This window comes from Parasteatoda tepidariorum, chromosome 7, assembly GCF_043381705.1.
Source record: "Parasteatoda tepidariorum isolate YZ-2023 chromosome 7, CAS_Ptep_4.0, whole genome shotgun sequence".
Taxonomy (NCBI): Eukaryota; Metazoa; Arthropoda; class Arachnida; order Araneae; family Theridiidae; genus Parasteatoda; species Parasteatoda tepidariorum.
In genome coordinates this window covers 65,998,523-66,017,187 of record NC_092210.1, presented here as the reverse complement: position 1 = coordinate 66,017,187, position 18,665 = coordinate 65,998,523, and the positions used below count along the sequence as shown (strand labels likewise).

General features: G+C 25.4%; 1 protein-coding gene across 2 annotated transcripts in view; it reads right to left on the bottom strand.

Annotated features, from left to right (window-relative positions):
* Positions 1 to 13,947, bottom strand: part of LOC107438484 (RNA polymerase II-associated protein 1) — a gene marked incomplete at its 5' end in the record, with an annotated part of 59,029 nt that extends 45,082 nt beyond the window's left edge. Inside the window, 9 exon segments of one of the 2 annotated variants that reach the window (XM_043048882.2) lie at positions 2,114 to 2,320; positions 3,406 to 3,462; positions 3,571 to 3,702; positions 5,345 to 5,432; positions 6,294 to 6,392; positions 7,537 to 7,571; positions 10,279 to 10,462; positions 12,325 to 12,359; positions 13,782 to 13,947. In XM_043048882.2, coding sequence (XP_042904816.2) covers positions 2,114 to 2,320; positions 3,406 to 3,462; positions 3,571 to 3,702; positions 5,345 to 5,432; positions 6,294 to 6,392; positions 7,537 to 7,571; positions 10,279 to 10,462; positions 12,325 to 12,359; positions 13,782 to 13,947 — 1,003 coding nt within the window. 2 annotated transcript variants of the gene reach the window in all.
* Between the last annotated feature and the right edge of the window lie 4,718 nt (positions 13,948 to 18,665).

Sequence of the window (18,665 nt, the reverse complement as noted above, 5' to 3'; positions counted from 1 at the left end):
TATCCTCAAGTCATAAAAATGGCTACAGTAGAGTTATTGCTATGCTATTTTAAATTTTTTTAAAAAATTTTAACATACAGATTTTATTATTAAAAAATATGAAATATTATTTAAAAATATTATGACAGATTTCATTATTATTAAAATTACAACTTTATGTTATTGGTAAAATAATTCATTTTGTAGTTAAATTACATGCCACCAAGAAATTAACTTCAATTCTATGTGCGATTTTCCCACTTATTCACAAAATTTCCCAAGTTTTTCATTACCAGACAACTATTTATACTTTACAATTCTGAAATTGCTTAAATTTAAAATTATGCATTAGGGGACCATCCACAAAGTATTCAAAGTGAATGGAGTATCTTATCTATTACTTGATATGATGTTTCTGAATTTCAATGGCTCTTAAAAAATATTATATGATGCAAAAATATTTAAACAAAATGTCATGAAGTATATAATGGTGAATTGGAGATGATAAACCTAATTACAATTTTTAAAAGATGAAAACAAATTTCAAGTTGTTTAAAAAATTCCCTTTCCTTATTCTTTAGACAGTTTATTAAAAATGACTTTTATTGAAATAACAATCTTAACAATCAAATGTATAAAGAAAATTTTAAAAAATAGCAAACTAAAGTGACATTCAAAAATTAATTTTTTTACAAAAAAAAAAAAAAAAAAANAAAAAAAAAAAAAAAAAAAAAAAAAAAAAAAAAAAAAAATATTTTATTTACCTTTAGAATTTTTAACCCTATTTTATTATTTACTATTTTTCAAAGATGGAATCAAATCTTTATGACGGAAATTTTTAATCGATGGAAAAATTTGAATTGTTCTCTTTGTTTAGTTTATACAAAATGATATTTTTATGTTTGTTTGCACTCAAAATTCGCTAAACTCTTTATAAGTACTAAACCAAATTGCAGGTGTTAAATCTTAAGATTTTCTCTTAGCACAAAGTTATTCTAATTGAGATTATAATAAGTAATAAGACTTTTCAGCAACTAGCACAAGAATCTGATAATTTGAAGTAAATTAACTCAAAATGCTTACATTGGCTATTTTAAAAATGTTTATATTAACTTTTTTGCAAAATGTTTATATAAACTTTTTTGCAAAATGTTTATATTAGCTATTTTAAAAACCTTAAAGATTTTTGAAATTCATGTAAATGAATTTTAAGCACAAAGACTTAAGGGGGAAAAAAAGAAAAAAAAACTCCACAAATCCTGAAGCGTTTTTGCACCAAATTCTACAGCTTTTGTGAAGAAAATCTAAATGAATCTCCCTTAAGCTTTTTTAAAGGAAAAAAACAGTTAATTTAAGATGATTTTATTTACTTTTATGTTAATTTAAATGCAAAACTAGTGAAATACTTTTAAAAGTATTAGACAAAACTCAAATTATAAAATTGCAAAATTTGCTCACAGTAAGAAATAATACAGATTGAGATTTTTAACAAGTAATAACATTTTTAAGCAACTAATACAAGATTTAAAATAAACTAAAGTAATTTAAAGTGAATAAATTTAAAATGTTTAGATTAACTATTTTTCAAAATGCTTGAATCAACTATTCTTCATAATGTTTATTTTAACTATTTTAAAAATCTTTTGGAATTTTTGAAATTCATGTAACAAAATAATTTAGCTCCAAGATTTAATGAAAAATAAAAACACTAAAAAACCTTAAGCGTATTAACATAAAGTTTCACAGTTTTCATTAAGGCAAACTAAAGGAATTTTCCTAAAGCTTTTTCAAAGGGAAAAAAACTTAACAAAATCTTTACTTTTATTTAATAAAAACTGCAGAATTTTAAAACAAAATGCTTAATGATTTCTAGAATTTTTTTAAAATTTTGTGAAAGCTTTTTTACTTGGGAAGTACAAAATCTTAAATTTAATTTTATTAATAAAATTAGCTAGAAAAATAGGCAAATGTTACTCAGAAAACCGAGTTTCTATTTCATTACTCATATTTTTATTTATAGCTAAGTAATTTGCAAGTTGAAAAAAATAATAGGCACCAGAGATAGATAATACTTTTACTGAAATAATATAACAAAACGTAAAACAAAACAAAAATCGTTAATCGTAATACAAACCAATATCTTTATTTTTAAAGTTTTCAATTATGCCAGAGCTTTCAGGTATAACAGTATCTTTTAAAGCTCGTTCCAAAATTAGACCATCACATTCAGCATTTCCTTCTTCTCTTAGGACTTCATCACAGTTCACATCATGATCAGAAGTAGACTGTTGTACAAAAAACTTTTTTAAAGCAGGTGTTGAGTTTAAAGTGCCAGTGTGCCCTTAAAAATTTAAATTTATTCAAAATGTACATTTTAAAATATAAATACAAATATACATATGAACACAATATAGTTGAGCCCAGATATATGCCAATTAGAGGGTAAATTAATAATAGTAGTTTTATTTGCATTTGTAAATAAATGATCAAGCAGAATATTTTAATACAAATTTAATGGTTTTTGAAACATAATAAAACTAATTTTCATTTCACTGAATTCACAGCTAAATATAGTGATGTGCTTTTTTTTTATTCCCTTAAACAATTTTATATTTAAAAGCAGCATAGCATTACAGTTTAAAATTTTTCAAGCTGTTTTGAACAATAATTATTGCAATACTTACAGTAAAATATGAATTACTACTTTTTTTTTAATGTAGCAAATTCTTTATTAAAATTGCATAAATAAATGAAAAATCCTTCACTTTTATACAAAACTTAACTTTTAAATGGAGTCCAGAGAATTTTGTGAAAAATAAATTCAATCTAAGCATATTATGCAAGGCAGTACAGAAATGTATCATCATCAAAAGTATCAGGAAATATAAGAATGATCTTCCAAAAAAGCTTAGGGCAACATTAAGTATAGCGGCGAAAGATATCTATGCTTTGAAACATTTACAAAATCAGAAAAATCCTTCAACAGTTTCATAATCAATACAGATGTAAGGTTAAAAAAGAAAACAATTATAGAGAAAATGTAGCACAAAAGAAATTTAGTTTTACTATAATACAAATCCTGAATTATGTCATGCAATTGAACGAACAAAAAGCGTAAGTGCCCAAGAGAAAAGCATATCAATTGATCTGATCGAAGGTGAGAATTTCCAGAAAATGTCTCATAAGCAGAACCAAACTAAATGATTGCTGCAGCAACTACTGCAAATGTTTTCAAAATTGTTATACTTTGGCCTTTCATTTTAGTTCCTTAATTTTTGAAGCATTAATCATCTATACATCTGTGTGTGCATAAAACACATTGAAAATTATTAAAATAATAATAATTTTTAAAAAATAGCCAACCGTAGAAAAAAAGATTTAACTGAACAACATTTGAAATATACGGCTTATATTGTAGCAACTTACCTTCAGAAATATTCTTGTGTTTCCCCTTATTTTGAAGAAATTTCAATAGTTTTGGATCTTTTAAAAAACAAATAAAACATTTTAATAATTACAGCAACAGTTCCCGATTTTCATGCAAGCAATCAATAAATGAAATTTTAAAAAAATATGCGTTAGAACTCTTACCATATTGACTTTTAATTTGTTCCACTTTTTTCTTAATTTCTTCAGGTGACATAGCTGATATAATTCCCTGGTTCTCTTTGTCAACTTCCATTTTGATGGCTTTAACATCAACTGTATTTTCTGTTGTGCTGTCTAAGATAAAAATTAAATAAAATACACAAATGGGTCTAATAAATATGTATTGATATATTTTTAGCAGCATTTAAAAAATGGTGCATATTAAAGACCAGTTTCTTTTTTTTGAATATATCACAATCTAAATTATTCTGTCTCCAAGCTCTTACAACCAACATGTTGTTCCAACTGTTCCACAGTTGCAGAGCAATTAAAAAGAGATTAAATTCAAATTTATTAAAAAGAAAAAAATATGAAAGCAACAAGATAATTTTTTTTTAAAACAATAAATATAGCTTTAATCCATTTAGTTACAAAAAGATTAAATTTAGTAGCTGCTTTTTATAAATAATAAAACATGGGTTGTCTCAACATTATATTTTAATAGTTATTATTATTATTCTTTTTTTAAAAAAAATGCAGACCTTTACAATTTTAAAAAAATAATAATAAAAATAATAAAAAAATAAGAATAAAAAAACCAAGATTTGCATTATTCTTATGAAAACTAATTATAAGGTACCCTAAGTTAGAAATCAACTTTAAGAATAAAAAACTTCCGACAATTTCGATGTTGAAAACGAAATGGTTTTTAAGAATATTTATTAGTTGATCAACATCTAACACAATATTTATGACAGCCTTTTTTTTAGTCAAAGTCAAATGACTTTGATAAGTTAAATTTTTGTAATTTCAAAAAATTTTATAAAACAGTTACATGGCATAGGGCAACATAAAAATAATAAGCGATGGAAACGAACAATTTCTTAATTTGAAACCATGGTTTTAAAAATTCTTAATCAAAGGATATTTCATAGAGCAACACTATTGGAATACCTTGCGTAATAATTTATTTATGATCGATCCATAGTGAACTTTACTTTATAAACGTTAAAATAAACTCACTGTTACCTACTTAAAAACATAATATTTAAAAGAAAAATTAACAAGCTTGGTTGGACACGAATTTTAACTATTTTATTTTTGTTATTTTAAGTAATTTCTAATGTTATTTCTTTCCTACTTTCCTTCTGTACTGGTCATGTTTTTATTCTGCTGTATATGCTTCTGTATTTTAATTGTATTTTAAATTGTATTCTACTTTGTTTTGTTTTTTTGTATTTTACACATTCTTTTCCTGGACTATGGCAAAACTTTTGTGGTACAGAGAAAGCAATTTTTTGACTTTTTCTCTTGGCTTTCTCGATAAAAAACGTTTTGCATTTATGACATCCAAAGCTGGTACCCCCTGACGAAGTCAGCTTTGGCTGTCATATTTTTGCAATATTTTTTAACATTTTTTTTCATTGTCTTATTTGTTTAATTCATCTTGGTTTTACTGCTGCTTAGTGCATTTTCCAATTTGGATGTATTATTATTACTCATTTTAATTGCTTTAATATTTTGAATTTTTTCTTAATTTACAGGAAGAAACAAACTTGCGTACGGTCAAACTAATTTTTTCTCCTTATTTCTCGCAAGTACAAAAAAGTTTTTTGCCTTGAGAATGGTAGTTGGTATGAACGAAAATAATAGGGAAATAAACTCAGATAAATTACATTAATAAAAAATATTTTAATAACATATATTTAAATACGAACTTAAAACTATAAATGAAAAAAAAAATATATCAGAACCACTTCAATATTTATATACTCACTAAATGAACTAGTTGGTTTTGACAGATTTTGTTCTTTTGATGCAATTTCTTTAGAATAATTATGTTGCTCTTTTCTTTTAGCTGCAAACTGAAAAAAAAAATAGATAAATACGCTATGTAATATACAGTGTATACAATAAGTATACCATATGCAAAATAAGGCTTTTTTAAATGTTGTTGTAGTTCATTTAACGTTTGGTGACATTAGAAATAGATGGAAATAATAGTCTACAAATTTTGATATTTTTTATTATCTGCTTATCCCTGAAAAAAAGAAAGGCCCACTTCAATGCTAGACATCTCGACAGTTGTGCATCCTAATTTGACAAAATAGTTACTGCTAATTTAATTTCAAACTAATTAAAGATCAAACAAAATAACTTATATAAAATTGAGTATTTCATCTATACATTTAACACAATAATATAATTGAAAAACAAACTATTCGAATCAAAAACTTCCGTAACCTAGTAGATTAAAATTAACATAAAAAGTTCAATGTAGTCATAGTCATATCAGAAAGGAGAAATCCAAGAAGAAATGGCTAAATGAGTTTTGGCAAAAGTAAAGCACCCACCAATATTTAAATTTCAAAATTAATTGGCGGAGAAATAAAACACCAAAAGACAAGAATAATTTATTATGGTGATTAAAGCAATTAAGGAAAAAGGGGATTTAAAAATAGAATTTGACATCCAATTATTGAGTGACATTAAATAATAATCTGTTAATTGTTCTATTTATTATGAAAAGGTAGAGAGAATTAAATTACAAAAATACAGGATATATTTTTTTTTCTTTTACATACTTTAATTTCATAATAACTGTCTATTATATGGGTGGTCAACCATCTAATCATTAAATGCAATTCAAAAGTTCTATTCTTCATAACTTTATTCAGAAAAACAATTTCATAGAGCTCTACAAAAAATAATTGAGAAAAATTTACTTTGCTCAGGCTTGACTTTTTTTCTAATGTGTTAAAAATATCTTCAGGAGACACAGATGGCAATTGAAAGACAAATGGCTCATTTGATAAAGGACGCTCCTAAAATAAATCAGGAAAAATAAGTTAGTACTTAAAAAGTTAGCAAAAGTCACAGTTAATGGATTACTCAAACATTTCATAATTCTACATACATAATAAACATGAACACTCTTTAATTACTTATCTAGTTATTAGTGTAATTGCCACAAAAATTACAGTATAAAATGAAAATAAGTTTATATAAGATTTCAATGAATATAAGATTTCTCCTCTAGAAAAAAAACTCTAAGTAAAAAAAAAAAATACTCAGTTCTATAAGCATGTGACACAAATTTAATATAAACAATGTTTCAAAAGTAAGCTTTAGAACTTTAGATTATTAACAAAATGTCTACTTTTACACTAAATTGTAGAAAATGCTAAATTATCTTTTTAAATTTTGAATTCTAAATAAATTCTATAAAAGCTTAAAATACCACCGTGTATAGAAGTTTTTTTTCCCATTTTCATACAAACGCAATTAGTATTTACAAGTTACAAATACTAAAATTTCAATTTAGTTTCTGTATTGTTAGTAATTACTAAAAAGTTTTTCCATGCTTGCAGAAGAAATGCCTACAGTGACAACAAAACATTTTATTTTTGATGGATGAAGTACTAAGATTTAGTATAAAATACTGTTGTTCTTCTTAAGATACAAATAGATATAGCAAAGAAATTAAATATTTATGTATCGTTCTTAGATACATCTTAATGTATGAGAACAATTAATTATATGTTACACACTTTTAAAAAATATGTTTATGGGGGAATACACGGTAAAATGTTATTTAATCAAGAATTTAATTAGTAAGGCAATCAGGTTCTGTTTTATAGTTAAATGCATTGTTAAATTTTCCTTCTATAAGCTCACTTTTATTTCTTTTTGATGCTAGAGATACTTTACACAAATTACGCACTAATATTAACAATTTTCAAGAAGAAGAAAAACTTATGGAAACAGAATTTGATCATAATTAAAATATAAATAGCCTCGGCGAACATTAATAGGAACCAATTTATTTATCTGTATACTGATAAAAACTAACTTTTATAAGCATTAAGGCAATTTTTTTTAAATGTGTTTAAACTATAATGCATGAAGAAACAAAATTTTTCTAACAAAAATTATAATTAAATAAAAATATTAAGAAGAAAAACTGACCTGAACATCAAAAATGAATTCTTCTTGATGAACAACTAAAAAAATAAATAAACAAAATTTGAAGAAAGTATAAGCACAAAGCTTTCAAATAACATCCACAAAAAAAAAATCTAAAAATTTAGATGAGTAAAAACATACATTAAAGGAAATGATATGAAAGCAAAGAGATATTTAGTCACATTTCAATAAGTCACAATCATATATCTAATTGATAACATATTGAATTAATAACATGAATTTTAAAAAGATGAAAGAGAATTCATAAAAGTGGTTAATTGTATTAATTTCTTATCATAGACAGTCCTGTACAATATACACGAACATTAGCATTAGCGAAAAATTTGTCAACATCACTTAAATTTTTTTATTATTACAAAAAAATAAATAAATAATGTGCCCCTTCAAAGAAAGTTTGCATTTTTCGAATTACCGAGAAAAAAAATTTGTTTTCATGCTTTTTTTTTCCAATGCAAGCGCGATTTAAAACTACATTCACAATTTCAAATCACACAACAAGATTCCCACTTATGCGATTTAAGATCACTCATTGTGTTTTGTATTTTCACAATTTTATATCAAATACCGCGCTTCATATTCACATGATTTAAAAGCCACAGTTAGGATTCGTGTTCAAGTGACTACAAAATTTTACATCGGAAATTATATTTGCATTATTTTTAAATGAACGACTAAAATTTATATTCACGTGATGTTAAAATCAAACAACGAGATTCATACTCACACATTGCTACAATCAAATATCGGGATTCTTATTTACACGATTTTAAGATCAAACATCGAGAGTTGTATTATCGCTGTTTTTAAATAAAATACTGAGATTCGTATTTAAGCCATTTTAAAATTAAATGTCAAGATTCGCATTCACATGATATAAAAATCACACATTAAGAATTCATATTCGCACAATTTAAATAAATTCCTGGATCAATATTTTTATTAACACATTGACAACATTCTGTGGATAAGTGTTTCCTACATACTCTTATTGCAATTTTTTTTTTTTAAATTTCAAAATGTTTTTGCACATAACATTATAAGATTTTTATTACCAAATTCATCTCTGTGGTATGAGTCAGTATAGGAGTTCTATAAAACATTTTGTGGATGTTTTTTATAAATACTTTTTTCCCCTTGAATTTTAAGTACTTTTTCAATTATTTAAAAAGTGTTTTTGCACATAATATTTTTAGATTTTATATTTTCAGCCTTTTATCTAACTCATCCTTGTGGTATAAATCAATACAGAGTTCGATAAAAACGGAACATTTTTATAAAAATCAGAGATTTTTAAGCAAACTGCGCCAAAATGAGGTGTCAATGAAAGGATCTTAAAAATAGTAGTTACAAGTGTTAATGAATGCACTCAGAAAGTTTTTAATTGAGATTTTGTACTTGCAGAAAGTTTTTCATTTTATATAACTCTGCTCTTAGATAACAGCACTATGCAAAAAATACAAAATTGATTGAACAAGATAATGTGGAACAACTTTTTATTCTTATTTTTTAATTCCAATTTATTATAATAATCACAACAACCAGAATTATTTATTCCCCTATACTGATATTTTTTTTTTCAGTTGCTTCACAGCATTATAATCATTGGACAAAACACTTTCATTTTAGATACATAACTTTTATCTAAACCTCATCAAACAACAGTTAACTAAGGTTAATTCCCAATTATTTAAGCAGTTGCCTTCGTCCTCCTCCTTCAACAATTTGCTGTGATGACTCAGTGCCTCAACTTTCTAGACTTATTCCTCATATTCTCCAAAGTATTTGAATTAGAAAGCAATAAAGGTGCAAAGCCTCCTTTTCGTGACAGACAGAAATTTAATTATTACTAACTTGTTAAACATTGCCCCAAAATTAGTTGTGACCAGACACACATTCTACACCAGTATCACCAGTTTTAAGAAAGTAATAGCGTTTAGATTGCCTTTTTGGTATAGAAATTACTTTTTCTATTTTTATTTTAATCTCACAGAGATATTGTCTTTTTTGTAAACAACAAGGGTTTTCATGATTAGTGTAGCAGTATTTAAAATATAAAAGTGATGTAAAGTAAGTTTTGAAATAAAATATTTCCGCATTTGAAAAGAAAACATAAATAAAAAAGTAAGTCACAGCAATACAGAATATTCAAGAAAAATACAATAGTTAGATTTCTATAATTAGTGAAAGAAAATAGTTCATTCACAGAATTCACTATGATAATCTGAAAATTTCCTATTTTCAGAAATAAATATGAAATAATTCTTCAAAAAATTAAGGTTTCACGGCATATTTTTAAAACAGAATTTACAAAGAATAGAACAAAAATTTATTTGTTGAAAAGAAGAAAAAAAATGTAGCAAAAATATTAAGACAGATGATCACCAAAAGGAAGTGCTGAGGAATACAACAAGAAAGTAGATTAAAGGGACAATATAAAATTACATACTAAGATCACACATATAAATTCTAAAATAGTGTCTTAGTTTCAATATGATTTGGATATTTCATTAAATAATCTATAGTTTACAAAAATAAAGTAGCTTTAACCTTAAAATTTAAAAAAAGGAAAAAACACAACCACTTTATTTTCACTCTTTACACAGAAACTATATAAATATTACTCAATGTTTACAAACATTAAAGCCTTTTATGCATTTAGATAAAAAATAAATAAATTGCAAAACTCTTGATCTACTTTTAATAGAATTATCATTTTAATCTAACCTAAAACAGGTTTTTCTGGAATGTCACTCTTGTTTTCAGACGATATTGAAACATTTTCAGACTGTTTAACTTCACTTTTAGCTCTTTTTTTAAGACATACAGAGGGCTCCATTTTATTTTTAAGGAAATCTTTTTGTTGTTTGAGTAAATCTTCATGCTCATTCATGGATGATCTTTTCAAATCCTATATATAATAAAAACGCACATAAAGTACACAATAGGAAAAAAAAGTTATAAAGAATTCTCCAATTTCAAACAGTTTACAACTGTACAACTTGATACATAAGAATACTTTAAAAAATCAATTTTAGTTAATCAATTGTATTTATAATAAATATTTTTTTTTGTTAATATAGTATAAAATGAGAAACTAAAGACAGATAAGATCCAGAAAAACCAGAAAGTACATTATTTCCAAATTTAAAATTACTAATTATTCTAAATTTTCAATTTTATGCATGATTACTTTTTTTTCATAAAATAATAGATATGTCTGAATTAAAAATTAAACTAAGTTTCAAATATGGCTATCACAAAACTTTTTATGTTTGTATGCTTTATTACAATAATATGGATTCCTTTAAAAACTTCTAGAGGTCTGATACACATTACTTTCAGTGTATTTATTTGTTTAGCTTTCATTTTCCATGTAGTAAAAGTATTAGTATATCAATAAGTGGCGGTATTTACAAATAAAAAAATTAGTGTTTTAATAAAAACATGCTTAGTTTAAATATGGAAATCAAAAAAGTTTGTTATTTTTTCTTGTTAAAATTGTAACAAATATTTCATTTTTATGTTTTACAAGTTTAGTAGAAGCTATTAATATATGATTGTTTCAGTGTTGAATACAGTAGTAATAATGATATATGAATTTTTAAATAAATTGTGTACAAAACAAATACTCTATTAAATATATTTATACATTGATAAAACTTCATTAATTTTACTTTTATAATTTGAAGAACTTTTTGAAATTTAAGAGGTAACAAGACAGTAGAAGCCTAAAAAAAAGTTTTTTTTAATGAATTTTACAGAGATTTTGATAAACTTTACTTAAAACATTTTTTTTATCTAACTGTACAGATTTTAATCTTTATTTCATTATATTACAAGTACAAAAATTTAAAAAACTATCACTTATATAATACAATGTTTATAGCTTATTTTTTATAATTATCAGTTGAAAAAAAATCATCAAAAATCATTTTTTTCTTAAGTAATTTAAACAAGTTATTTCAATAAAATAGTTATAATAATAGTATTTTAATAATATGTTTTAATAGGTGTAAGCAAATCCATCAATTAACTGAATGCACAAGTTCATTTATTCATACATGTCCACTTGTCCATTCCAGCATGTTCTGCATCACTCACCACACTCAATATATTGTGACAGGCATACATATATAGTCAGACATATAAACACTAGAGTACGTCTCTCTTTACCATTGCTTTCCCGCCATTGAGAAATGTCAACTTTGTGTCTGTCTGGAGAACAATATATGATACTTTGATATAAGTTTTGATAAAATCATATGCTGATACATTATCTGAAGACTTTACTAAACCATGAGCTATCATTTTAAAAAGACTACTTTCCAAAGTAAATTGACATAATATTCATTCACTATTGTATATGATTGAAGAAGTGCATGGACTGGACATGCCTTGATCTCTGAACATGAAATTGAGAAACTTTTACAAAAATTAGAATTATCTATGAATTATGTTTTGACCTGAACATGAACTAGTAGTCTATGCATAAGTCTCAGGTTTATCTCAAAAATGGGACAGAATTATTGATTATTAACAGTGGATTTGAAACTTTTAGTGTTTAACAAATTAGTGATTTTGTGACGAAGATTATTAACCGATTTATTTATATATCAGGAATGTCTAATTTACAACATCAATATACAAATAAGTGGTAAAAAAAAAATATTGATTTTGATAGAGGAGGATTGCAGGATATTCTCCTAATGCATTAGAGATACATAAAAATAAGTAGTTACTGATGAATAAAATATACAGATAAAAACTGACCTTTACATCAGATATCACTTTCTCATGATGAACATCTAGAAACAAATTAAAAATATATAAAAGCATGTAAAAAGAAATATAGATTAAAAATATTACTTAAAAAAAATACAAAATGAAGAAAAAATCTTGATATATTTAGGAAAAATATATAAAAGCATATAAAAAGAAATATAGATTCAAAATATTATTAAAAAACAAATACAAAATGAAGAAAAAATCTAGATATATTTTGGTAATATCGGTAGTGATATCTAAGTAGATTGAAAGAATTTCTTTTTCAGATAATGCATGTAAAAGGATCTTGATGTAAGATACCACAGTTCTATTATATGTGCCAGCATAAAGTAATTATTAAATCAACTATTAAATCAACAGATGACCATTTGGAGCATGAAAGCAGAGCAAGATCTTGTGCTGGTGTAGTTGTGGCTCATTATGGCTGGGGAAATATTATAGAAAACTAAATACAAAGATAAAAAAATAAAAAATTCTAATGAGAATAATAAAAAAAAAACATAGCTTGCAAAAGATTTAGTTGTGTTTAACCATGAAGATTTTACCTAAGCATCAATATACACCTTAAAAAAGTTTAATAAATATGAATAAATTAAAATAATAATACACGTTTGTGGCATTTGACAGATGAGTATTTCATTCCGTTAAAATATAGAGTGCTAGTTTTAATAATTACATAAAAGCTATGATCGACAAAGGTAGTTATAGAACAGAACCATTTCTCTCTGGAAATGAAATTTAATTTATTATAATTCACACAAAAGCAAGCATAAAATCACTCAATTCAAAGAATTGAATGATTTTATGCAATCAATTCATAGCAGCCATATTCACCTAAAACAAGGTAAAATTTTTATTTATAGTGACAGTAGTCCGACAATGCACAATTTATTATAAATATTGTTTTTTTAAGTTACAAGGGATAAGAATTAATATGAACTTTTCAAAACAGTTGCATGGCAATTTAATATTTACTGTAAAACTTTACAATTGGGGGCCCCTCTCCTTTTTCGTGATTTGCAAATAAACGAATATGTATTGTAAATAAACCAAAAACCAATCACATAAAAGTAAAAAGTTGCAGTAACCTGAAGGTGACGTCATAGAAAGCAAAGACCGCAAAGTATATCATGGTAACCAGAAATGGGATTACAACAAAACTGAATAAAAGTTATCGCCAAACCAAGGGGCCTCGATTCTACACTAGAGCCATATTTACTTTTAAAAGATTAAGTTTCATGAATAATGAAGACTATAATGCCATAGTTGCAATTTAAAGGAGAGCTGCAAGAAATAAATTCAAGTGAAAAGCTAGCTCCATGCAGAAAACCTTACCAAATGTTTAATTTTATACCACAAAAATTTATACCCTAAAAAGTAAACATTTCTTCTACTCAGTTTTTAATAAGTTTATCATGAATGACACTCAATGCAGTTCTCACCTAAATTAGTCTTTTTGTCAGAAACACCCTCTAACTCAAAAGATTTTGAACTAAATTCTGGTGGTTTTTTCAAATTTACACAGGACTTAGCTTTTTTCTTAAAGAACTCTTCTTGTTGTTTCAGCAAATCTTCATCAGATTCAGCACATGTTGGTCTTTTCAGATCCTATTCAATATAAGAACACATTTTAAAGTCACCAACAAACAGTAAAAAAAATCTCACTACTAAATAAAATGCTGCTACATTTAGTTTTAATTTATAGTTAGGATGCTATCTAGAGGCTTCAAACATTACGAAAGTTCATGGTTTAGTAACAGAACAGATATAATTCATAATGTATTTTAATACAGTAACTAAAAGTATTTAACAATATATCATGTTCCACACGATATATATATAAATTTCATATATATTTTGAAAATATTTTGTAGTCACATAAGATTGTTTTTTCTTCAAATTGTTATATTCTTTAAATAGGTACTTTCCAGCCATCTCTCTTTGAAACTAATTCTTTTCGACAAGATAATTTATTAAGTATTTATTTATTTATTTTTATGCGATCGATCTAACAAAAATATTACAAACGTATTAAGAATAAAATTCCTGATTTACTATAAGAAATGCATTAAATAATAGAACATGACCTCAAAAATTCATCTATTCAGGGAATTAAAAACTCTATGACCCGGCTTTATACCAGCAGTGTGAGCTATATCTTAACTATTGCCACCAAAACACCAAGAAATTAAAAATTAAAAAAATTTAAAAATCAATTATATAAAAAAATATTACTTCAAAATTCTAGACAAGTATCACATTAATCTAATAGAATAAATTAATAAATAGTATTAGTAAAAAAAAAATTCCTGAATAATAGAAAAAGTTATCTTTTATGATAAGTCACATTTTTTTTAAATTCTTAAAAATTTACATAATTTGCTTTGTAATATAAGCATATTTGTTTAAATTTATCTACATTAATTATTTTTAGTATCTGTACCAAAGAAAAAAAGGAAGAAAACATTTATAACTCTTTCATATTACCAGACTTCTCCCAAGAAATAAAAAACGTCAGGATGCTTCCTTGCAGAAAAGGTCACTTTGAGTTTTGAAAGGGCCCTCACTTATCACCATTGAAATTTATCCAAAATACGTAATATTATATAATGACTGAATTCGATCTTCAATTATTTGAATTACACTCTTATATTATTTTATGTGTATATTTCACAAATTTAAATAAAAAGGTAGAAACCAAAAACAAGCAAAAAAGTTGCTTATTTTTGGTTTTTAACTTTTTATTTAAATTGTTTACGCAAGAAAAATTTGNTAGTGTATTACTTCATCGTTTCTTATTCTTTTTAAGATCATTTCCAAATATTATTTTTTTTTTTAGTTGGGTTTAACAATAAAAAAAAACGGAAAAAACAGTTATCCGGAATAGTGATGGTCCCGATCGTTCCGGATAATCGGTTCCCTAGTATACATATAAATTTCATACATATTTTGAAAATACTTTGCACTCATATAAGATTGTTATCCCTTCAAATTATTATATTCTTTAAATAGGTACTTTCCAGCCATCTCTCTTTGAAACTAATCCTTTTCGACAAGAAAATTTATTAAGTATTTATTTATTTATTTTTATGTGATAGATCTAACAAAAACATCACAAATGTATTAGGAATAAAATTCATGATTTACAATAAGAAATGCATTAAATAATAGAAGATGACCTCAAAAATTCATCCATTCAGGGAATTGAAAACTCTATAACCCAGCTTTATACCAGCAGTGTGAGCTATGTCTTAACTGTGCCACCAAAACACCAAGAAATTTTAAAAAAATAATAATAATAATAAAATCAATTAAATAACAAAATATTACTTCGAAATTCTAGACAACAAGTATCACACTAATCCAATACAATAAATTAATAAATAGTATTAGAAAAAAAATTGTTTTCTGAATAATAGAGAAAGTTATCTTTTATGATAAGTTAAATTTTTTTTAATTTTTAAAAATTTACCATAATTTGCTTTGCATAAGCATATTCGTATGTATATTTGTATAATTTATCTACTTTAATTATTTTTAATATCTGTACCAAAGAAGAAAAAAAACGAAGAAAACATTTATAACTCATTCATATTACCAGAGTTCTCCCTAGAAATAAAAAAGTCAGGATGCTTCCTGGCAGAAAAGGGCACTTTGAGTTTTGAAAGGGCCCTCACTGATCACCATTGACATTTATCCAAAATACGTAATATTAAATAAAGACTGAATTTGATCTTCAATTATTCGAATTACACTCTTATATTATTTTATGTGTATATTTCGCAAATTTAAATAAAAAGGTAGAAACCAAAAACAAGCAAAAAAGTTGCTTATTTTTGGTTTTCAACTTTTTATTTAAATTGTTAATGCAAGAAAAATTTGGTTTTAGCAACTTTTAGAGCTTTTCCATTTAGACTTATTATTTAAAAAAAACAAATTTCCTCAAAATTAGCTTAAGTCAATTTTATAATTTGATTGGATTATATTTCACAATCCTTCATTATCAAAATAACAGAAAAATTTGAAGATTTTGAAACATAATTAAAGGCGAGCTAAAAGACAATCTCTGTGAATAAATTTTCTTTAAAATAAATCAACTAAAAAAAAAAGGAAAAAAATGGATGAACAACTTTAAAGCTTTTCATTAAAGCTATTTTAAACTTTAAATTATGAGAAAAAAAACATTTAAAGGTGCATTTTTAAATAAAAAGTATTCGTTTAAAAAAGTAATGGTAAAATTTAAAACTACTAAAATATTCAATCCCTCTCTCCAAATAAAAGATGTGAATACTTCTGGGGCTGAATATCTTGCAAATTTTAACTATATAACTAGACAACACAAGAAAAATCTTACTAACATGAAGGAATGAAATTAAAAAAAAAATAATTATCAATAATATAAAATAAGTTAAATAATTATTCATAACAAAACAAATCAAAAGTGGACTTTTCATGGAAACAGGTACTTAAGAAATCAACCTTTTCCTGTAAGAATAAAATAAGAATGCAATGTTTCTCAGGGAAGGTGGCTTATTTTACAAATAGGCAAGGAGGGCGCATTTATAGTGAGCAAAGGGCAGACGGGGCAGGCCGCCCTTCTAAAAGCACTTAGGGAGAATGATTACATTGAACAAATACTCTTCACATTTTTATAATTTCAACATTATGTTAATGTTGGCCCCAAACACTTTACTTGGTAGTTCGTTATCCAAAAATCTTAGTGCATCCTAGGTCCATGTACTCAATAGACAACATGAATTCTTAGAACAACCAACTTCAAAGCAATGTATTAATGTTCCAAAGCAAAGGTCTAGTAAAAAAAAATGGGACCTAAAAGAAATACTCATCTGCAGTAGACCGGACCATCAACTGATAGAACGCTTGTATCTAAACTAACTGAAAAGGTTACACAGCTTTAAAAAAAATCCAGAGCAATTAAATGTTTATTTCACTCAAAAAAGAAACATTTTATTCAAATCAAAAAATAATCTGCTAAAAATGAATAAAAATATTAATTAGTTAGGGAGTTCTTGAATATTTTTGTTTATCCTGATATATGTTTTCTTGTTTATATTTTTTTCTCTACTTTTTAACAGTTTTAGTAAACAGCAGTTTTATGATTTATATTTAAGTTGCTTCAGCGTGGAATAAAAATTATTACCAAAAAAAAAAAAAAAAAAACCTTTTTAACTGAGTTTTAAGATTAATTGATGGTCTGAAAGACCAGAGCTCACATTGATAGAGTTTACATTGAGAGTCAATTTACATTGATAGCTGCTAGATAATTTGTGGTAATAAGTCAGTGTTGTTTTGTGAGAGCTATTTTCATAAAAAAAGAGGATTCAAGTAATTACATTGAGTATATTTAGAACCATGAATTAAAAGTTTTGTTAACTATGAACCTTTCCTTAACTAATGGACAGCTGAGAAGATTTCTGCTTCAATACCTGTGCCAAAATAACCTCCAAGTTTAGATGACTTCCTAGCAGTGAGGCACAAGAAACTAAAGAAAAAGAATTACAGAGGGGGAAGGACTCATTGAGTATAACTCAAAGCTGTCCTCCGACTTACTTCTTGCAATATATTTTGTAAAAGTTTCTAACATCAGAATGCCTTGGCTTTTGTAGTGGCATGAACAGATAACAATACAAAAAATATTATTCCAATAGCTAAGTAGGAGTTCTGAAAAAAAACTAACAAAAAAAACACAAAGAGGGAAAAACTAGTAGTTGCTTTCAGACAAGCTACAGGTTCCTACACTATTTTGAGAAAACAATATCCTGACTTTTGCAGGTTTTTCCTGACCTTTTACAATAAAACTCCTTACCCGCCGTTTCCTACTCCAACAAAACTTTTAACATTGCAGTTTCAATTAGTAATAATATGCTACTTAGTCATAAGTATTATAGATTGAATAGGATAAACACTTATATATTAAAGTGGAATAGCGTAATAGCACTTTATATCCCAAATTATATTTTCAGAAAACTTGTGAAACATATTTTTAATTATCATGATTAGATTAAACTTTTAGTGTGTTTTTGTAGTTAGATACGAAAACTATTTAAATAAAAAGATAAAAAAAAATCTGTTGGATTATGGAAATATTATTTTATTTAATGTTAATTGGAACCAAATGCATGAGTGTCGTCAGGATATAAAGAGTTAATCAAATCTGTGAGATATGTATCAGTATCCTCAAATAATATTTACTCTTAAAACATACTAGAACATTTGTTACATTAAAATATTAATTTTTAAAAATCACAATTTCACTTAAAACTGACTTTTCTTTTAAAAGATAATATTGAAATATAAAGGGGAAA